Here is a 21,060-nt window from a genome sequence, read left to right on the forward strand (position 1 = left end):
TTTTCCTAAGATCTAATCTAAACCTCCCCTGGCACAACTTGAGGCCATTTCCTCTTGTCCTACTGCTTGTTACTTGGCAGAAGAGACAGACACCCACCTCGCTACAACCTCCTTTCAGGTAGTTGTAGAGAGAGAGAAGGCCTCCCCTGAGTCTCCTTTTCTCCAGGCTAAACAAGCCCAGTACCCTCAGCCGTTCCTCATAAGATTTGTGCTCTAGACCTTTCATGAGCTCCACAGTGCACAAGACAGGGTCTAATGCCTCACACTCCTTCTCTAAATAAAAGTAATTATCCTATTTTGTTCATATTAAAGCACTCTCAAACTTCTGTCTTTGCAGATAAACTCCTGTTGATCTCATTAGATTTTTTCTCTTTTTGGTGTTCACCATAACTTGAAAATGCTGGAAGACGTAAACTCTAAGCAGCATGTATCTGTTTTTCCTCCATTTCCAAATAGGCAAATTATATAATAAAAAAACAGCTCCTAGTCATGTTCAGTTGACATACTTATGTAAAATTCTTTTGTGAAATGAGGCTTTGGAAATCCCTATTTTCTTGTCCATTCTGATGCGTGAAAATATTTGGTATTAGGCAAAAAGAGAACTACCTGACAAAGTCATCAGGTTTAGCTGACATTAAAATCTGGTAAACATTCCCCATATTTGGCTGAAAATGGTAGCAGTATTAATCATTACAATTCTGTGGCACAACGTGGAAGTAGCAGGTAGTTTAAGCATCTCATACTCTGTGTTCTTGGCAACCATTACAGACTGGTTATTAGGGTCAAATTAAATCTCTCTATGCTTAACATTTCATACAGAAGTTTATTTCACACTCTCTTTTCTTTAGGAGACTGATACCTCATAAAAGAGACATTCTACCCAGACATCCCTGTACCACAGAAGAGACAGAATACAAGGCAACTCCACTGCAACTTTGGTGAAGCACAGTCACATTATTTGAACCAGAATATTTTAGCTTTCAACCAAAATGTATGTATATTTTTAATAAATATATTTTACTAATAAGTACCATATGTATTTTCTGTAAGGGAAAATGCTGGGTTTTGATATGTGTAGTTATAGCTAGAATGTATGGAACAAGTATTTTCTGAAGCTTTTTCCTGCTAGAATGAATGGAAATGCTTCCCAATTATTTCCTGGAACTTGAGACTGGACAAGAAAAGATTTAGGTCTTCTCCACCCTTGCCAGATCAGACATGTATTAAGATGTATTATTGTATTTTAATATTTTATTTTTGCTTAGCTGTAAAAAATACTATATTGTACTCAGAATAGAAGAGACATGACAACTGGAACTGAATATTAGATCTAATTGAGCCCACTCTTTTATATACACAACAAGATTATGGCCTAGGGATTTTTTACCAACACTTCATCCTTCACAGGTTTTCGTATGTTTTATCTGGAGTTTTTATTCCTCTTACCTTAGAGAGAAAAGAGTGAAAGTCTGTATCTCATTAGCAGTGGTTTTTTTCCTAATTTAATAAAAATTTGCTTAATTTCACCTCATTATTCCTAATTATATCATCCCAGGTATTACTACTCATACTGTTAAATATCATGTTTTATATATATGTGTGTGTGTGATTTGTCAGCATTATATAAAAGTGAACTTTAGAAACTTACTGGCAGAAGCATCCCAAAACTTTACTGATCCATCTGCATGGCTTAAAAAAAAATATAAACATTAAATGTGTTAAAACAAGATGCAATTCTAAAATATCTTCTACTTTCAGTGAGTGATAGCAGAAAAACTGTATTTTGCTCATGTAGTAACTCTCCATACCTTACTGACAATATATAAGGATATATATATTAACTCTAAGAAAATGTTTTGTTATTAGTTTGATTAGGTTAATAAAATACTTTTTCATGCATTTCCTACATAGAACTAAGCCCCCAATGAATTTTAAGATCTCAACAGCAAGAAATTAATTCTCATACTAATGATAAGTTTAAGTTACAGCACTTTTGGCTTTGCAGTGGGTCAGCATCAAGCCTATGCTCTCTAAAAGTGCCATGTATTTGAAAAGACTTTGAAAAGACAGAGGGTAACTTCATTTTGCTTAATACCTTACAGCTGTGTTCTTTTTATTAACATAAAATGATCCCTGAAGTAAAGCTGGAGAAAGGAGACGTTTCTGTTTAAAATGAGAATAATCCCTTCATCACCTTATTGGTACTATTGCACATTTCATAATCTTATTTTTAAAAACAGGTGTTAAATATCATTGATAATAACAATTTATCAAATATATTGCTATCATCAGCATGGCTGAGACCAGAGGGAAACACAGAGAGCATCATATGTAAATAGCTTCTGTTTTACAACATGGCCCCTTGAAAATCCATCAGGCATTGCTCATGGGGCTTCTACTGCAAACTGAGCCTTTCTATGCCTTTTTGCTATGGGGCTGTCTCTCCACTCAAAAGGTGAAATTCATCCCAGTGTACCACACCCTCATTAATGCTAATGGGGTATTAAAATGAATTCCCAAACTGTCCCCAGATACAAAGTCCCCAGAAGGCCAAAAGACAATAGCTGTAAAAGAACAGCTGCTCCCCTTTCTAAAGCTATTCTCTATGCCCTTCGAGGCCAAAATATTATCTTGCAATGGATTCTCCTTTCCAAAGACCCCACCTTCACAAGTATACAGACTTGCTCTCCTACACTGGGGCCTCAAATGGTAATTCTTAATGGTAGTTCATCCCCAACTACAAAGTTCTGTTTTCTACAGCAAATGGAAATTTCTGTGGTGACTGCACAAGGGAAAAAACTACGTACCTCAAATTAAGAGGCTAGGATATGCGTACTCTGTGAAGGGTCAACTCTTATCTATAGCTAACCCACAATCAAAAGCTGTAGACACTAACATTTTAAAACTACCAATCCTCAGTTTCATTCTCACCCTGTAATAATGATTTCGGGATATGTTTGAGCTCCAAGGTTCCATGCTCCACCACTGATAGGCCACTCCTAAACAAACAATAAGAGTACAGAGATCACAACTAATTCTGATGAATCTTGCTTGGTTATTTTTTAAACTCATTGCTTTTTTTGCCTCCAAAAAGCAATACAACTCATAAAAGGAACAAAAATGTGTAGCATTCAAGGCTTTTAAAGCTTATTAACATTTTTATATTATCAATTAAGGCTTTTGAAACTTAATAACATTTTTATTTTATCAATTAAAGTTCTATGTTTTAAAAATGTTTCTGCACAGCTAACACTCAACAATCCGAAATAGGAACTAGAGGAAGAAGTAACAAAGAGTTCTGCTACTCTTTTCAGATTGCTTGACTCTTGGAGTTTCTATAGGACACTAAATAGATTGAGAATCTACTTTGAGGATGAAGACTACTGAAGAAGTTGGCCCAGAAACAAATAATCTGAGCATGATGACACGAGATGTGAGATAAGGGAATGCAATTTTTGCAGGACATATGAAATCACCATCTCTTTTCTGCCTTTTGTTTACTAGTGGAGAATACTTCTGATATGAAAACTGATGATGTCTGATTTGTTTACCCAATATTTTTTCTAATTTATTTATTATGATGGATTAGTTCTAGTCAAAACATAAACCAGATTAATGCTTTAAATTTATAAAATAATTGCATTTCCTCTTTTTATTTCTGCAGCTTGTCCTATTTCTAAAAGCATTACGTTAAGACTTTGGTAGCTCAGTAAAATAATTATTAAGATCCCTATTTAATAAAAATGTCACAGACATGCTGTCAACCCTCAACTTTCACTGAAGCTCTTCTGCTAACTTCTTTCAGTTATAATGTTTTCACTTTTTTCTTTGAAAGAGATAACTTACCCATACAAATTTGAATTGTACACTGATGGCTTTCCTTTAACTCAGTCTGATCTGGCATAACTCCAGCAGCCAAATGATTAAGTCCTGTATAATGGTCATTAATGGTTGTGCTTAAGTGATGGTGTTTCTGAAGGACAAATACCAGGCCATAAGCATGCTGCTAAGCTGCTGGTTGGACCAACTTGAAAGTGATTATTAAAGAAGTAAAATGAAAATAATTTGGTAAGATGTTACAAAAACATAGGTTGTACATTTACTTTCTTTGTTTAAAAAAAATATTGTTTTTGTTTACCTTATTGCTGTATCCTTGCTTTTTATGTTTTGCTCCTACAGAATAGAGTACAGGAATCAAATCTGGAGGACAGTCCGCAAAATATTCTGTGCACGTAACAGGTGACTCATGAATGTCAATAGGATATGGATTTTCAAAGATCGGAAAACTAGTTAAGGAAGACAATTTATTAGAAGCACTGTGACACACTGAGCCATAGAAGAAAACATATTCTTATATTAAAGTGTACAACAGAATCCAAGTAAAATCATTACTCATAAAGTACATTTTCCCTTATTTATTCAAACATACGTATTGTTTTTAATGTCAATAATAATGTGTAGTTACTGAAATAAAGATATAAAAATTCCACTGCTGTGACAAGAATCCTCTTGTAACATAAATACTCATTCATGTGAATAGTTCCTAAGGCTAATAGGACTACTCGTGTAAATGAGGATTAGGAACTGATTTTTCACAACATCTCAAAATCTTATTTATACAGAAGTGACACATTTTCTAGAAGCTTCAGGTTCATGGATATGATATATACTATGACCCAAGAACTACTTATACAACTGGGGATTTTATATTGAGCAGCTTAGCTTATTGGGTTGGTAGACTACTGATTCTACAATGAACAATTGCAGTAGCAGATGAAGTAGATCTCAGTTTATTTCTCACTTCCATCAGTTTGGGCAGTCTAATAAGAAGGAAAGCCTCACTTCTGGCATATTACACAATGTTATTCACAATTCAAAAATGTAGGAAATTTGGTTCTGATTTCACTTACATCCATTTCATATTGCTGAGATGATTTGAATTATTCTTGAAAGTAAGTAAGATCAGAATATGATTCACTTAAAATGTTTCAAGATATTAAGGGCAAAATCTGTTCCTAGTTATACCAGTGTGAATGTGCCTGTACATTACTGGTAGTGTTGGAGGCAGAAAAAAATAAATAAGAATTGGATTCTGCATTACATGATGTATAGTTCCTCTTTGATATGAACATTGATTCTGATATGAAAGAACTATTTGTCATTTAAACCAGCAACTGGATCATGAAATAATCCCATAGATCCACTACAAATCAATGCCATTATTTACTAAGATACTTATGTAAATACTTAAGTGTTAGTCCCTGTGGAGTCTACTGAAGTTAGGCATGCATATAAGTAGCAGTTGAATCTGGTTTCCAAAACACACGTTCAGGTCATAGTTCAGCATGTGACCAAGTATTACTTAACTTTGATTTTGAGTGAATGTTTGAAGGCTATGCTGAAGGGACTGCAGATTTAGATTTATTCCCAAACTTAAGAACAAATATTATCATAAGTTTCTGTTGATTAGCTGATGTTAGCTCTCAAGGTTGAGGTAAACATATAGAGTGAATTATTACCAAGAGTAAATTATTTTGGATAGTAAAATGACATCGCATGATAACATTTGGATTTTTATCATAATTTGCTGAACAGTTAAGATATACAAATAACTTCATATAAGACTTCATACTTACTTGCTTTGTGTCAGGTCAACAACAATAAGATCTTTTTCCAAAAGCACAACTACAGCATAGGGTTCTTGAAATTCTGTAAGCGAGGAATCAAGTATAAGAGACATGGAGTTCTCCTATTAGTCATCTTAAACAAACAAGTCATCTTTATGTCATCTTTATGCAAAAGTTCACAGTAGATTAAACAAAAGTTTTGAGGTACAGATCCTTGACATATCCACAAACTAGACATACCTGCAAACTAGGGCCAGATAGGAACTGAGAAATGACTTTTGGGCAGTACTGCTGATCAACATACATAGTACAAATAGAATTGGCATGTTATAGCATGCCAGGATGATGGTGTATTGAAAGTAAAGAAATAGAATGTGAATAAGTTGTGTGTATCACTGCATTGCTGAATCCAATTATTATACAGAAAATGTATTTTTCCTGTCCAGTAGTAATACTTCTACTGTGTACAACTGTTCTTCAAAAACAGATTGTGAACAGCTGACCCAGTCCACTTGGTGATACACAATGCCCTCATTTCCAAAGCGATTCCAAAGGAATATTCCAAAGGAATCCTGTGAGTCTGCTGTGTCAATTCAGATACTGACACGCTCCTTCCTCCCATACACTCTTTAGGAGATTATATTGTTTGGTTTTTTATTTAATGTTTTTTTCATTTATCAAAAATAAACAATTAAAATGACAAATAAATGCTTCCCTTGATGCATAGGGTGTGTTAGTTTACATAGGATAAAAGTTATTTTAAAAAATACAAATGTGAAATTATGACTCTCTCTTCAACAGCAGACAACCATTCCAGCATGTGCAAGCTCAGAGTACACTCTTCAGATGGCTGATGCCAAAAGGCTGAGTAAATTGACAGAAACTGATTTACCTTTCTTTCAGGCCAGCTCCGAATGCACATTATTTGTGGCCTGTTTTTATACAAGGCTATAAATAACACAGCTTAAACCAAAATTTTTAAATATAGTGTGTGAGCAGGGGAAGGGGCTACAAAATCTTAGTACTGGGAAGTGTCACTGTATTTGACACAGTTAAATGAAGGCCCAAACTAACTTTGATTATTGAAAATTAAATTTTTGCATGACATTGAAACAAATACACACCTTATCTTTACTAAGTGTTTTTAATATATATTTGATTTAGCTACATGTATAAGATTTATTTTACTTTTCTGCTTGAGGGCTTAAAATGTTAAACTTAGTTTCTTTTTGACTTACAGCTTTTCTTATTTACTTTCTGGAGTTTTCTGTGAATGTACGTCAGAATATGGCAGCCCCACAATATGCAGCAAAACACTTTTAACATTTCAATTCAGGCTGAAGTGTAAGAGCTTTTTTTGCAGATAAGTGATAGTTTAATCTTAAATAATTTAGCAATCTGTAGATTTTCAGCCTCATTAAAAATGTCAGAAATATAAGCACGTATGTTTGATTAATAGCAATATTTCCTCACACTAGCCCATGCGTTTCAAGCTTATATCTGGAGATTTATGCATGCTTTATTGTCCAGTCCTTACTTGCTTCCTATATTGAGAATGCAAACAAGTTCCAGTTACTTTCAGTGATGTAGTTTTCCTGAGATGGATACAACTGTGAGAATGGAAGTCCTTGGAATGGAATTAAGGTATGAGAGAAGATCACTTCATTTATGTTTTCCATAACTGTGTTTGGCTTAATAAACTCACCATTTGGATATGGGGTTTCACAAAGAGTTAAAAAATCTACTATAGGGTGATCCATTTCAAGAACTGTAATTGCTTTTCCATGCATGATTGTTAAACTTGGTCTTCGGCAAGCCTTATCATATGACAATCCACCAGAAAATACCACAAATGGTTCACTGTATTAAAAAAACCAACATAGTAATTATAAGTTTACATAGTATATACAAGTTTACATTATAGGTTTAGTACCTTTAAAGAATAATAAATAGCTTTGCAAAAAGAAAGAGGGAAAGATTCTAAAAGGACTTTAATTCAGGAATGTAACATTGAGTTAATTACAGAATTAAAAACATACCTGTTTTTACAGGTCTTGTACTCTACTTTAAGAATTGGTTTACAAGATTCAGGTTTTTTTCCATCTCTCTGAATTTTTCCTAAGGAAAGAAAGAAGATTAAAGCTGTATTAAAACATCATGATAACAGAACTATCAAACTAAAACACACACATTGAAGCAACTGTATAAGCAGTAAGAGAACGGAACTTTAAAGCTACAGAAGATGAGTATTAGCTCCCATTTCCGTAAAAATTGCATTTGTCTAAATTAATTACATTTATTATGGCTTTACGTTTTTACTGCCATATACATCTAAAGGACCATAGACCACACTTCAGAGACATGTAAAAACCATGCAGATTACTGAGGATTATGACACTTAACTAATAATTAATGAATTTGACCAAATGTATACCTTTTTTCTGAACACATCATGACCATAAACAGCTTAATTTTTTCCTAAGTAATTCTTAGATTGACTCAATTCCTTTTGTTGACAAAATGTTACATGCTCTGGAGTGTAAATAGTTGAGTGATAAAATTAAACAAAGCATACAACTGAAATTCATGGGTTCTTGGTTAATTATGGCTCAGTACTTTCTTCCAGTTAAAGTAACTTGTAAACAAACAAACAAACAAAAATTTGGCTTTGTTACTTTGGAAAGCCTATGCTTGCTTTCAACAACAACCTGACGGGAGGATACATCATAGAGGGAGCCAGACTGTTCTCAGAGGTGCACAGTGACGTGATGGGAGGCAAAGGACTCAAGTTGTGACATGGGAAATTCTAGTTGGACATTAGCAAAAAAATCTGTATCATGAGGGTCATTAAATACTGGAAGATGTTGCTCAGAGAGGTTGTGCAATTTGTCACTGGAAGTGTTCAAGTGTCCAGTGTCAGCTGGACACTGCCCTGAGCTAACTGATCTTTTCAGGCCTGTTTTGAGCTGGGGGCTAGACTAGATGACCTCTGAGAGGTCCCTTCTGACATAAAGTACAATTGTATTACTAAAAATGATAAAATAAAAGGAATTAGGAAATTTAAGAAAATGCCAAAACTTTTCTGGGCTACATAGATCTTGCCTTCCCCTTCTTTCTCCCTCTCCACCCAGTTAGGCTTCTTGGTAATGTATTGATTTGCAATAGAGTTAATACCTTTTAACCTCATTTATAGGAAGCAATGGCCTGCAAAGTCCCAGCCATAAAAGATACAGCCATTTCTTAATATGGATCCTTTGAATTCTTCATTGCAGTGACTTGGGAAACCTTGTACCATCTCTATAACAAGCAACACAGTGCCTTGTACAAAATGTATTACTTCTTGTGAAAATTGCACATACAAGCACATAAGTACAAAATATAAAAGAAATGTGAAAATCCCATAGCCTAAGGGTGTCAAAGACTAACAGTAGACTATTAAGATGAAGTGGATGAAAGAAGACATTAGAGCAATATTACCCAGTAAGAGGTATTTATGACACCAATTGGAAAAAAAGTTTGATCAAAATTGCTCTCTGATTTTTATAATATTTTGCAGCTACTTTGCAGATCAAAATATTTATGCAAGAAGCAACTCTGGATCTGGGCTACAATAAAAAATGAAATAAACATAGATATTAGCAAACAGCATGGAGAATATTGTATTGCTTCTTAGTTATACATTTTAACTATCAAAATTACCATGTGGAATTGTGGTCTGGAATGGTCTGTTAGGACTTTTCAGATTCCATAGGGTCAAGCTGCCATCAGAGTGACTACACATGAACTGTTTCCCTTCATGATGCCAAGCAACAGAATGAATAGCCTACAGAAATGAAAGAAGAAGTTGAGACTGAAATGGAATACAGTGTTTACACTACTGATATTTTAATGTATGACTTTGGATTATGTTAATCTAATGGTATATCAACAGTTGGATGGTTCTTGTTCGTCTAAAGTCCATTACCAGCACTTTTTAGTAACCAATGGCTGTAATCTACTGCTAGTCAAGCAAAAGAATTCATTATAAATGCTAACATATCACAAGAATGTAAGAAATCCTGTACTGAATCAGACCAAAATTGAAGGAACAAGGTATTAAGGTAAAAGTATAAGAACAAGGGGCATACAGTGCAATCATAATATGTCTGATAGCTCTCCTTAGAAGTATTTCGTCTGGCAAACATACAGGGAATTCTGTGTGACAAGTTTTACAGGTAACATACAACACATGCCGTTTCCCCAGAAAACTATTTAGGAAAAGTAGAAATACTAGTCTGTTCTTGAATAATTCCCCCGCCTTGCATACTTAAGTTTCAGAGCAAGTACACAGAAATCCAGGATGTTTAACATAAAAACAAAACCACTAAAGAGACCAGGGTCATTTCATTGATATAGGAAATTAACAAAACAATGATGTAAGATACTTTTGGAACAGATGGTGCTTCAGAGAAGAGGAATATCACACTCCTATGTATACAACGTAAATACCACATGATGAATGTTATGTATGCCAAAAAGCAACACTTCAAAAATTAATACATCATTCGTAGTATTTTGTGCATAATTAGTGGAACTGACTGAAAATATCCATAATTACATCAAACTAGCTGAAGGGATAATGGTGTAAGTCCTTCATTTTCACTGGTATGTGCTGGAAACTAACAAAAGCCATTTTCTGGCAAAACAAAGTATTGCTTCATTGTATACCACAGTTTCTCATACACTCCCCTCAGAAGCACAAACTCATAAAATTTTGCCTTGAATCCATTTCCCTTCCAGAAATGTTAGCTGCCAAATAACAAAAAACACAGTATGTTTTTATGTAAATGTAAATAAGAGACCTGTTTTTGAATGCAGTTTAATAAATTTCTATTTTTGCAACCCAGGAAGTGCTAAGGCCTTGCATGCACTTACAATTGCATATTGCCATTTACCTGATTTATTCAAATCACCTTAAAATGATGCCTGGGTATTTGTAAGTCAGCATTGGAGTTGTTCATATCAATTTTGCTTAAGCTGACAAGAAATAAACCTAAGTGCTACTAGTTCCTATTCAAAACTCTCTGTTGGTCCCTCTTTTAATAAGTACATTGATTGTTATGGTTGGTAATGGCTCATGGTCTGGAGAGAATATCAGAAGAAACCAACGAAAAGGCTGTGACCCTTTCCCAAAACTTTACTCAGCTCCTGAGGCTGGACAGCATAGCCACAAAGGAGCCTTTGCATTAAGATGACCCAGACATTTTAACAGGAATCTGACATGCCTTGTATATGAATGCTTTGTTAACACACCAGTAAGCTAGTCATGCCAATAAAGATTCAACAAACGGAGCTGAACAAAGTGAACTCTAGATATTTATCTTCGAATGACATAATGGGTGTCACTCAAACTTCTACCTGCTAGCAGGGGTTAGCAATTCCTCTTAATAACCCAGAAAATACCAAACTATAACTGAAGCAACAAAAGACAACACAGAAAGACAGTTCATACAGAGTCCAATGCCATTGCCCTCAGGTGGTAAGAAACTTAGATCTGTGGTGAGGGCTGCTTCACTTACACTAAAGGCATGTCTATCCTCGTGCAAATTAATTCTGACATGAGCTCATTCACGCTTGCTATCATGCCAAATCTGAATCTGCTTTTGATGTGTTATCACACATAGAAACATTTCACATGGTTACAGTCGCTAACTGTGTCTGAGCAGGAGCTAGTAACTAGCAGCTGAAAATTGTACCAAGCTGCTTGTTAAACTGCCTCTCAGCTGCTAGGTGCCACCTGCCAGCATAAACCTCCTGCTGAGTGGAGCTGAGGCAGAATGCTCCTGTCACAGACAGTTGGCATAGCAGCAACTCAAACTCACCTGTTAGACTTTGCCCCAAAACAGGCAAGAAATACTTAGAATTGCTTTTGGAGGTCTCAGCTGGGAGTCACAACTAATACTGAAAGGTGGTACTGAATAAGTCCCTAATTTTCTCTCTGCTAGAATATGTCTAGCATTCTGATTTACTTTGTTAGCATCCACACAAAAAAGGAGCAGTTATTTGCGTAGAACAGAAGTTCATCATGGTGGGTGACTCATGTGAATGTTCACACAGTGTATGCACATAAAGCATATCACTCCAGATTGGGTATGTTTCTCCTTCTGCAGTACCCACAGTGGTTGCATACATATTCCACCTTCTCTCATACTCAGCATGTACTAAAATTAAGCATGCCCAACACCATTTCACTTCCTTCCCAACCACAAACCTCCTCCACTGCAAAAGTACTCATGGGGACTCTAGGACCACTTTTAACCTTATTTTGAACAAGCACCATACTCATCCTGTTGCTTGAATCTTAAGAATACTTTGTGTTAGTAGTACTGCAGGACCATTACAGCAAGGGCCACATCCAATTTGATACTTCCATAATGGCATAGTGCTTAATAAAGGTAGGGAGATGTCATTTGGCAAATGTCTCTGTGAACTCTGCAGCTTCATTTTGGAGATGTGTTCTAATGAAAGATGATGACTATCCTTCAGGAAGCTCTGAATGTGTGTCGACACAACCTGTCAAATTTTTAAACAGCCTGTGTAGGAAGACAGCTGTTTTTTGGGTCTGCCAACTATCAATAATAACTTGGGAATCCTTTGAAGGATCTGCCTTGTTTATGTGCTCTCTTTTTATACCAACTAGTGGAAATAAACTTTTGAAGGAATTTATAAAAGGGCTTGCAAGGAAAGCCTTTTATAGAGGACATCATATAGGAGCATTGATTGAAAGGGCCTGAATATCTCATCGATATCGCCACTGAGAAGATGACAACCATCGTCACACAAAGAAACAAATTTGCAGCTGACATCTTGAAGAGCAAACACAAGATTATTTAGCAGCAGGTTCAAACTCCACTCTGGGACCAGGTGTTTCACAAGCAAGAACATTTTAGTCTCTTGAAAAGCTTTGACACAGTAGAGAAGAAAACATAGAAACTCCTTGTATTAGGAGTTGATGAACTGAGGCAGCCTCTAACTGGTCATCAGTGTGGCTAAAAGACAGACAGGTCTACTTTTAGCTCTAGTGAGTAAACCACAAGTATCAGGGAGAAGCTTTAAAGGGAAGATACAGGCTTACAAGAACACCAAGCAGAGAAGTTCCAGATAATGCAACTTGTACAGCTTTTTCTATCCTTGGTGAGAAGCTCTCTCATTTGAAATGAGCAGACATGTTTTATTTGTGAAAGGTTCCCAGCCTTCAAGACATGAAGTACAGCATGATGAAGATGGAGTAAGGAATGCAGCTGTAAAAGCTGCAATTGCAGGTCTGTGAACAGGGGGCAGAGTCTTCAGCTCCACCACTTACAAGCTATTGGGTTGTCTCAGTGAGCTGTTTATTCTAGGAGCAATGTGCCCATGACATTAATCTGGACGGCAAGGAAAATGAAAGGGCATACTTCTGCAAGTATTGGACAGATCCTGCTAATATTGTAGGAAACAACTCACCTCCCTGTCATAAGATTACCCATATTCTGAGATGTCTGCAACATATGTCTTATATCCATGTCTGCAAGTCTCGTGTGACGTGAAGCATCACAATGGTATGACAATGCCATGCAGCCTAGAAAGGATAGGCAAGATTTCACAGTGGTGATGTCCGAGTGGACTGAGAACCATTATCTCTTGGTGATCCTTTTGTTAGCCAACTGTTCAAGTGTGCAAATAAAGAGGACCTATTCCATCTGAGCTGAGTGTCCACTACTTCTAAGACCTCAATTAAAAAAACAGTACTCAACATAGTGAAATAATGGAATGGAAGAGACCTTCACGAGATATGAAACCATTCCTCCCTATAACAATTGAATGTCAGCAGATATAGTCCCCATCTTGAACTTAAAAAGGAAGAATATTTAGATTTGTAGATAGACAATCAGTTACCAGCCTCCTTTCCTCTTCTGTATCAAAAAATATCTGCTGTTAACTTCTCACTCCTGTGCTGCGCAGTGACAGTTTCTACAGATCTGAATAACAACAGAGCGCCTCCTTCTCAACAGCTGGTCTGGGGAGACTGAAATCCAATGCCGACAAGGGTAACACAGGAGAAATCCAGCTTGATCTTGTGAAAGGCTTGATCCTGTGAAAGGATGAGTATTTGGATGGAGTCTTGAGGGTGCTGACATTTATTTTGAGTGACATTACCAAGCTGGACAGCTATCTGAAGAAGATTATAGAGAAGAAAGAACTTGCCTCAGTGATGAACAGTCACAGTCCATCAAAGACAAGAAAACAAGCTGTTTCTCACAGTACACACCAAGTACTAATGGAGAAGCCTGGTGCCAGGGGAATTTTTGATACTAAACAGAAGTATCTGTTCCCTGATAAGCCAGAAAAGATCATGCCATCCGACATTCCTTAAAGATGCCAGAAGAGGAAGTGATGAGTTAGATGACATTTCCAGTTCTTTCACCATCAAATAGGGTGACTACATTAGTTTAGAGAAAGCATAATGATAGTAAGAAAAATGAGGTGGGATTAATCTCATTCAGACCCCATTCAAAGAGGCACTTCAGTATTCAATGAAGATACAGAACATTTACAGTAATTTAACTGAGACCTCACAGATACCCTGCAATTGCAACTGGCTGGCTAAGCGCCAGAACAACGATACCAAAAGATTGGTCAGACATCATGGGGCACAGAGGCCTTGCATCAGTCCAGATAGAATGGGGAAGGGGAGCAGGAACAATGTTTTCTGGACTGATGTTAGGTGACCAATCTGTAAGAAGAGGCTTAGGTCTGAAAATGGGTTGGTGCCAAATACCAAGTGGCACACGCCGAACTAATCATTTGTGTCTCACAAAAGCTATATAACCCGGGATTTAAAAAGGAACCCTTTTTAAGGGCTCCCTAGGGGAATCCTAGCAGATCTGGAACATAATCAATCTGGAGCCTGAAAGTCTGGAATAAAGTACAATGGCTAGTCACATAACCCTTTTAAAGACAAAATAAGAATCTTGCAACTATTTCAGTAGATGATAGCAAGCCACCACAAGTTGTACAAAGTGGAGTAATGACACAGCAAGTAACCACTCAGGAGGAAAGCACATGACTGATAAGAAGGCCAAAAAATAGTTCCTGAGGACAATACTGAAAAATGTGGAACAACTAAATTGTATGAGAAATTTTCAACAACCAAGCACTCTGTCTCAACAAGCAAAAAAAAAAAAAAGAAACAGTATTATGAAGATCCTGTTTTATGTAGTCTCATTATGAGCACAAGAGGGGACAGGGAGTGAACAGAACCCCCCCAGGTGACCTGTAAAAGGAAAAAGTTGTCCAGCCTTAAGTAATAGAACAGGTGCAATTTCACAAGTGTATGCACAGGCGGACTGTCACTTAGAGACAATTTAGTGGGCATGTCTTTAGGCTTAAGCACTGGCTTGTTTAAACTCTGAATTACCCTGTCCTTTAGAACATTTGCTATGTGGATGCTCAGAATGTTAACCTTGAAGCTCAGTGTAGTGTTAATATATCTGTGAAAACAGGCCTGAAATAGTGCAGGATTCAGATATATTCAGATTACTTTTTAGAGTATATACTCTAAAAATGTGTATACTCCTTACATGTAATAAGGTGGCAAGACGAAGAAGGAAAGATAACCAATTACTGCCTGGATCACTTTAAAGAAAATGTCCTTTTCTACCTTCAGTTGTAGTTGCATTCACATTGATCCATAGTGAACTTTACAGAAGGGCTGGCAGAACAAAGCATGTTTTTCCCTAGGGCTAGTACTAAAATCATAATAACTAGGAATATATCTATTTTTGAAGCAGCCTGTTTATTGATACAAGAACTGTGTCTGTGGTTGATACAATCTGCTTACAAATGGCAAGAGACAATTGTCTGATAAAACTATGAGAATACAATTTTGAAAACTTTTTAATCAGATCTTGAGTACTAGGTAATACCAACAGCCCTACAAAGTAATTTGTCTTTCATTCTAATTAATGGTCTAGTAATACTCATTAAAGATAATTATATAATTCTTAATGTAGCTATATCTCAGGTCAGCTCATTACTACACTCTCTTCAACTGAGGATCCCCACACAGAAGCTGATGAACTTGTCAGAATCAAGGGCTAGAGACTTCATGTCATAGTACACTCACAAGAACCTAATGCATTAGAACTAGAGAGTTCAGGTTTTGATTTCCGTTGTCAATAACTTGTTCAAAAGCACAGCACAAAGAGTATTTCCAGAACAAGCAATGCCTTAAGATAAATATCCGTATGCTTGATAAGACATACGACAAACTGCTGAATAACAGTTTTTCTGATTAATGGAAATTGCTTACCTCATCATAATAAGCTCTCAAATCAGCTCTTTTAGATCGTAAGTCCCAGAGTACAACAGTCCCATTTTCATAGCCTATCAATAGCTGAGGGAGGGAAACAAACACAATTATAGTTTCAGATTCAAAAGGTATATACAAATATTGAAGAACTTCATGGTTTTAAGAGATTTTTTAAAAATAATAAGCACTATAAAAAGAAATGCCAAACTGATGTGCAAGATTGTAGTTTACACTACACATAATACCCAGCTTTCAAACTATCTTTCACTATAAATTACTTCTCATTATTGACAATTTAATATCTGATATGGAAGAAAAAAAACGTGCTTTATACACCTTTTTTTCTTTGTTTGTTTATTCTGCAAGATTATGTGCCTGGACAGTCTCCACAATTGTATATCTGCTGAGAAAATAAGACTGTAGCATGTTCCTGTCAGCTCTTACCTTCCTTGCCCCTGGTTGGAGGGAAAACTGTTTGACACCTAAGAGATCACTTAAATAACCTCAAACCAAAGAGTCACCAGATTAAACTCTCATTCAGCTACTTATATTCCTTTAATTTCTGCTTTCTATTGCTTTAAAACATTTTGAAGAACTCCCCCTGCAGAGAATAAATTGTTTGTTTTCCTAGAAATTGAAAATAAATTAACTGGTATGCCAATTTTTACTTCTTCTAGAACTAGTATGTCATCATGCACACCTGAGAAATACCAGCAAGGAAGATTGGTCAAAAGATGAAAGAGAAGAAAAACGATGCTCAGGAGAAAAATAAGAACGAACACAATCCTTTCTCCTTGTCTCTGTTGAAAAGAACTGAACTACTGATCTGGCACTGTATTGAGTACTCTTCATTTGAACATAATTAATCTCAGATATTATGGAAGATGTGAGGTCTAGCCTACTTAGGTGTCCTGGAAATTGCTTCCCATAGAGCCTGTCTTCCTAAGAATCTATCCTGGACATGAAGGCTGGGAATGACCAAACTGGCAGACTCACACATTTCTGCTATAAAATATTTTATACAACTGGCAGTGATAACAGCAGTTGTTCTTTGTGCATAAACACATGGATCACAGAATGCAGGCAAGAATTTACACTTTCTATATTAAGAATTTAAGCAGAACAATGACAAGACTCTCTCTTACTCTGTGAAACCTTACCAGCATCTTGGCTATCACTCACTTCAGCTTGCATAAGTCATAAAAATGAAACTTGGCTGGACTGCTAAACAAAACATCACTTTGTTTCCAAGTTAAATATAATTGATACATTAATACTGCTATAAAAGAGTCTGGGAATACTCTCAGTCCTACTAGATATGATTATTTATATTGCCAGAAGAATATTCATTATGTGGAGATGTATTACCTGATCTGGGAATGATTTATAGTTAATACCTGAATATTAACAATACCTGATTACTTAAGAATTCTGCTCCTGAAAAAAATTCCAACTGTCCTGAAGAACATCCAGAATATTTATCATTTTTGCTCTGGACGGGTCCATATGGGATTCTGTGGCAGAGGAAATGCGAAAAGACATCCTGTTCAGAAAGCATGCAGCTAACTAGATAGCACTTGTGTCAGGGTGCCATATGGTATTCTGGGATAATAGATTGCCACTGAGAGAGCGAACAAAGAAGTGTCTTACTGCGACTGCTTTCGCCATTAGTGTAGTGATCCTAAATGGAAGACAATTGTATGTCCCGGAGTTAGTGATCCACATAGCAGTTAAGCTGAGTAGTTGCAGGCCTGTGCTGTGCTGTGCTATGTTGTGCTGCACACAGCACTTGGCTTTCAGGCCTGCGTTGTGCTGCACATATTCCTTGGCCACAAGATAAACTTAGCTGGCTAATTGTAAAGAAGCCTGTAGGCAGCTCCCACTTGGTAAGGGCAATTACAGTACCTTTGTGTCCTTGTTTTTACCTTAGTGCAAGCCAGTATGTTCTCATGTGAATATCCTTTTGCTTGACGGTAGAAATTAATAGATTAAAAAAAACAAAAAAGTTTTGAGATCTCTAAAGACCAAAATGCTGGCAAACCTCTTCACAGAGGGGACCAGCACAGTGCGCTGTGCCCTTATTGGAGGTCAATCCAATGCTGCACAACTTGGGGCTCCCACTATCTGAAGGAATGTAAGATTATCTTCTTTTTCCTTTTTGTATTAACTCCAATAAATGGTATTTTAATCAATATATTATGGAGCCTGAGTGCCTTCCTTACTGTCATCATAACAAGCACTTGCACCAGTGCATTACAGATGGGTACCAAACCAGTTGAGTTCAGTTTGTATCTACCAGTATTCTTTTCACTTCAGCTTTTGTACAACTATATTCAGGAAACTGAAGGAATAGAAAAGCATTTAGTATGTGACCCTAATAAGCCTTTCTCTCTGGTGAAGCTGGTTTGTCTTTTGATTTTTATCACTCTCTTTTGCAAAGATATCACGCTCCAAGTAATTACTAAAAGGTTAAATACCTCCTATCAGAGACAGCATTTCACCTGATCTATTGCTGAAATACTTAATGCACAACAGCACTACAGAACTGCAAGATACAAAGTGCTGTGATTTCAGGGAAGAAGTTGAAAGATAAACAGATTTGCTGCATAGCCGGGAATCTCTCTCTTTGCTCAGATGGTAGCCATGCTGCTAAACTACTAGTACTGTGGTATGACACTAAAGTCAGAATTCCAACTGGGTGAATGTGATTAGTCTCATTGCCAGTGTATTAATGATGCTCTGAACTCTGACCTGTCTGAACCATAGGAAACTCAAAATATTCGCTTTCCTGTTGGCCATGGCAAGCACTTGAGAGATCTATAGGACAAGCTCTATGTCTGTAGTATTCAATGAGGTAAAAACCAGAACATCCATAAATGCAGTTGAAGGAGAAAACATAGACAAAGAAGAAAAATATCTGTAAAAAGAGTTGAGGAAGTAAAAAACCAAAGATTTCTCTTCAACTTGTGTTTCCTGGCACGTTATTTAATTACTCATGCTTAATTAGGTTAAGAATCATGCAGAAGGCTGGACAGAATTTGAAGGAGGGAGGAGTCCTGGCAAGTTCTTCCTTGTGGAGTTGCTCCACATTTTGACTTAACAAATCCTTCTTCATGAAATGATTTTGATGATGGTGTTTTAGGGAGATTTCTCCTTTACAATCAACTAATTGCATCCTGGTACATGCCAGACAGCCCCTTACTTGTCTTGGTAGCACAAAACAGCTGGGGGAAAAAAAACAGGCCTACCAAATGCACACTGTATTTAGGTGTTATTAGATCTCAGAACACAGACTCAGAGATAGGAAGTTTAGTTCACCAGCTAATATTTAATAACATTAAAACTTTTCCTATTAAGCTTTCTCCAGTTGCTGGGAAACTGCAGATCATTGCAGTTAATGTCTTCTCCTGTGTCAGCAAGAGAAATCATGTTTGCTACAGATCTGCCACTTACAAATGTCTGTGCACTTCAGTCTGTTCCTAATGTGCACTTATTCATTGATTTGGCAGACATAGTTATATTTCATGGACTTAATCACTAGGTCCCCAAATTGTTCTTAAGTGACACATTAAATGCCCAAATTCTCTTTGTTGTCTGTCTTCCAGCCACAGCTTGCTAAGTTCATAAAAGAGACTGTCTCCAAAGTCTGCCTTGATAGTTTGCCTGGAGGGCACCCTGGAAAAATTTTGAATGGCAGAAGTCTTCTGGAATTACATTCACTATTTTGGCACAGAAAAACTGGTCATCAGTCACTGATACCAACTGGAATGTTTTGGAAATTAAAGAATTTTTAGAAGATGAATATGCAGTCAGCACACAAATTTTCCTGGCTTTCAAAAAGAGATCTTGTGATTGTCCTAGATTTGGAAAGTATTATCTGTGTTTTAGGACTCTCAACCGCTCAGTGCCAATAGGAGAATGCTACTTATTTACTTCAGTGAAACATGCCCAGATCTGTAAACAACTTTGTGATATCCCAGAGAAGGATAAACCACTGGACCCTTGCAGAGTACAAAACCCTTATAATTTGAGCAATGATTATGACTGATTTGTACCCACTATTTAATTCCTGAAGCATAGGTAAAGAACACTTTCATCTGCTGCCCCCCATGAAGTGATGTGAGGAGTCTGGTTTCTCCCACCAACACCTCTTGGTGGTCTTTGGTTAACTTGAAGCTGAGGAGCTAAGCAGAGCATGTAGAACTATCTTAAAACAGCTCTATTACCTAAGAACAGCTCTACTAAATTAAACAAAAGGTCTACCTATCACAGTATCTTGTACTTAAATGGCCAAGAACAAATACCAAAGAACAATATGTGAGAAGGGCAAGTACTTATCATACTCTCACATATTCTCTCAGCCTAAGTAATTTTCTCATTCAAAGACAGACAGCTTCTCAACTAGACACGACTCCGTTTAACCTCATCTTTAATAACTTTTTAGGAAAATTCAGCAAATGTCTTCAGTAACCCTCAAATCAATTTTTCTTGTGTTAACTTTTCTAGTTTCCCTCATGACCAATATGCATTTTCAGCACCCACAGCACCATTTGGAAAAAATTTTATAGCTTCTACCCATTGCATATTTGAAGAAGTATTTAATTGGCTTGTTTGGAATCTGACTTCTGTCAGCTTCATTTGATAGTCTTTTAGTTTTTGTATTGAAAGAGACTATGAACTGCTTCTACCCTCTTCATAACAATTGTGATTTTCAAACTCAGAATCACGATCAGCTCTTTTCCACAATGAATTGTCCTGTCTGACTTAGTTGTGTCTCACATAGAAAACCCTGCCCCTTCTCTGAATTTCTTTTAGCACAATTATGTTCTTTCTGAGATAAAAGGACAAAAATTATACTCAGTATTCAGCAGGCAAGTCAACCATGCATTTATGCAATAGCCCTGTTTTGTTCTCTATTCTTCTCCAAATAATGCCTAATTCTGATTTTCTTTATTGGTCACTACTGCGCACTGAGCTGACATTTTCATTGAACTATCAATGATCACTCTAAGCTCTTGATACCAAACAGTAATGATCAGCTCAGACCCATTGTTGTATATGTAAAGTCAGAAATATCTTCCCCCACACATATCATTTTCCATC

At 36.5% G+C, this 21,060-nt stretch overlaps 1 protein-coding gene across 2 annotated transcripts in view; it reads right to left on the reverse strand.

Moving 5' to 3' along the window:
* Positions 1-21,060, reverse strand: part of STXBP5L (syntaxin binding protein 5L) — a 206,951-nt gene that overhangs the window by 72,341 nt on the left and 113,550 nt on the right. For both annotated transcript variants that reach the window (XM_072881300.1, XM_072881291.1), the window contains exons 7-14: positions 15,958-16,041; positions 9,327-9,450; positions 7,667-7,745; positions 7,333-7,487; positions 5,637-5,709; positions 4,139-4,286; positions 2,932-2,999; positions 1,649-1,689 (exon numbers count right to left, since the gene is read on the reverse strand). In XM_072881300.1, coding sequence (XP_072737401.1) covers positions 1,649-1,689; positions 2,932-2,999; positions 4,139-4,286; positions 5,637-5,709; positions 7,333-7,487; positions 7,667-7,745; positions 9,327-9,450; positions 15,958-16,041 — 772 coding nt within the window. The remainder of the gene's footprint in view (positions 1-1,648; positions 1,690-2,931; positions 3,000-4,138; positions 4,287-5,636; positions 5,710-7,332; positions 7,488-7,666; positions 7,746-9,326; positions 9,451-15,957; positions 16,042-21,060) is intronic.

This window comes from Ciconia boyciana, chromosome 1 (assembly GCF_034638445.1).
Source record: "Ciconia boyciana chromosome 1, ASM3463844v1, whole genome shotgun sequence".
Classification (NCBI taxonomy): Eukaryota; Metazoa; Chordata; class Aves; order Ciconiiformes; family Ciconiidae; genus Ciconia; species Ciconia boyciana.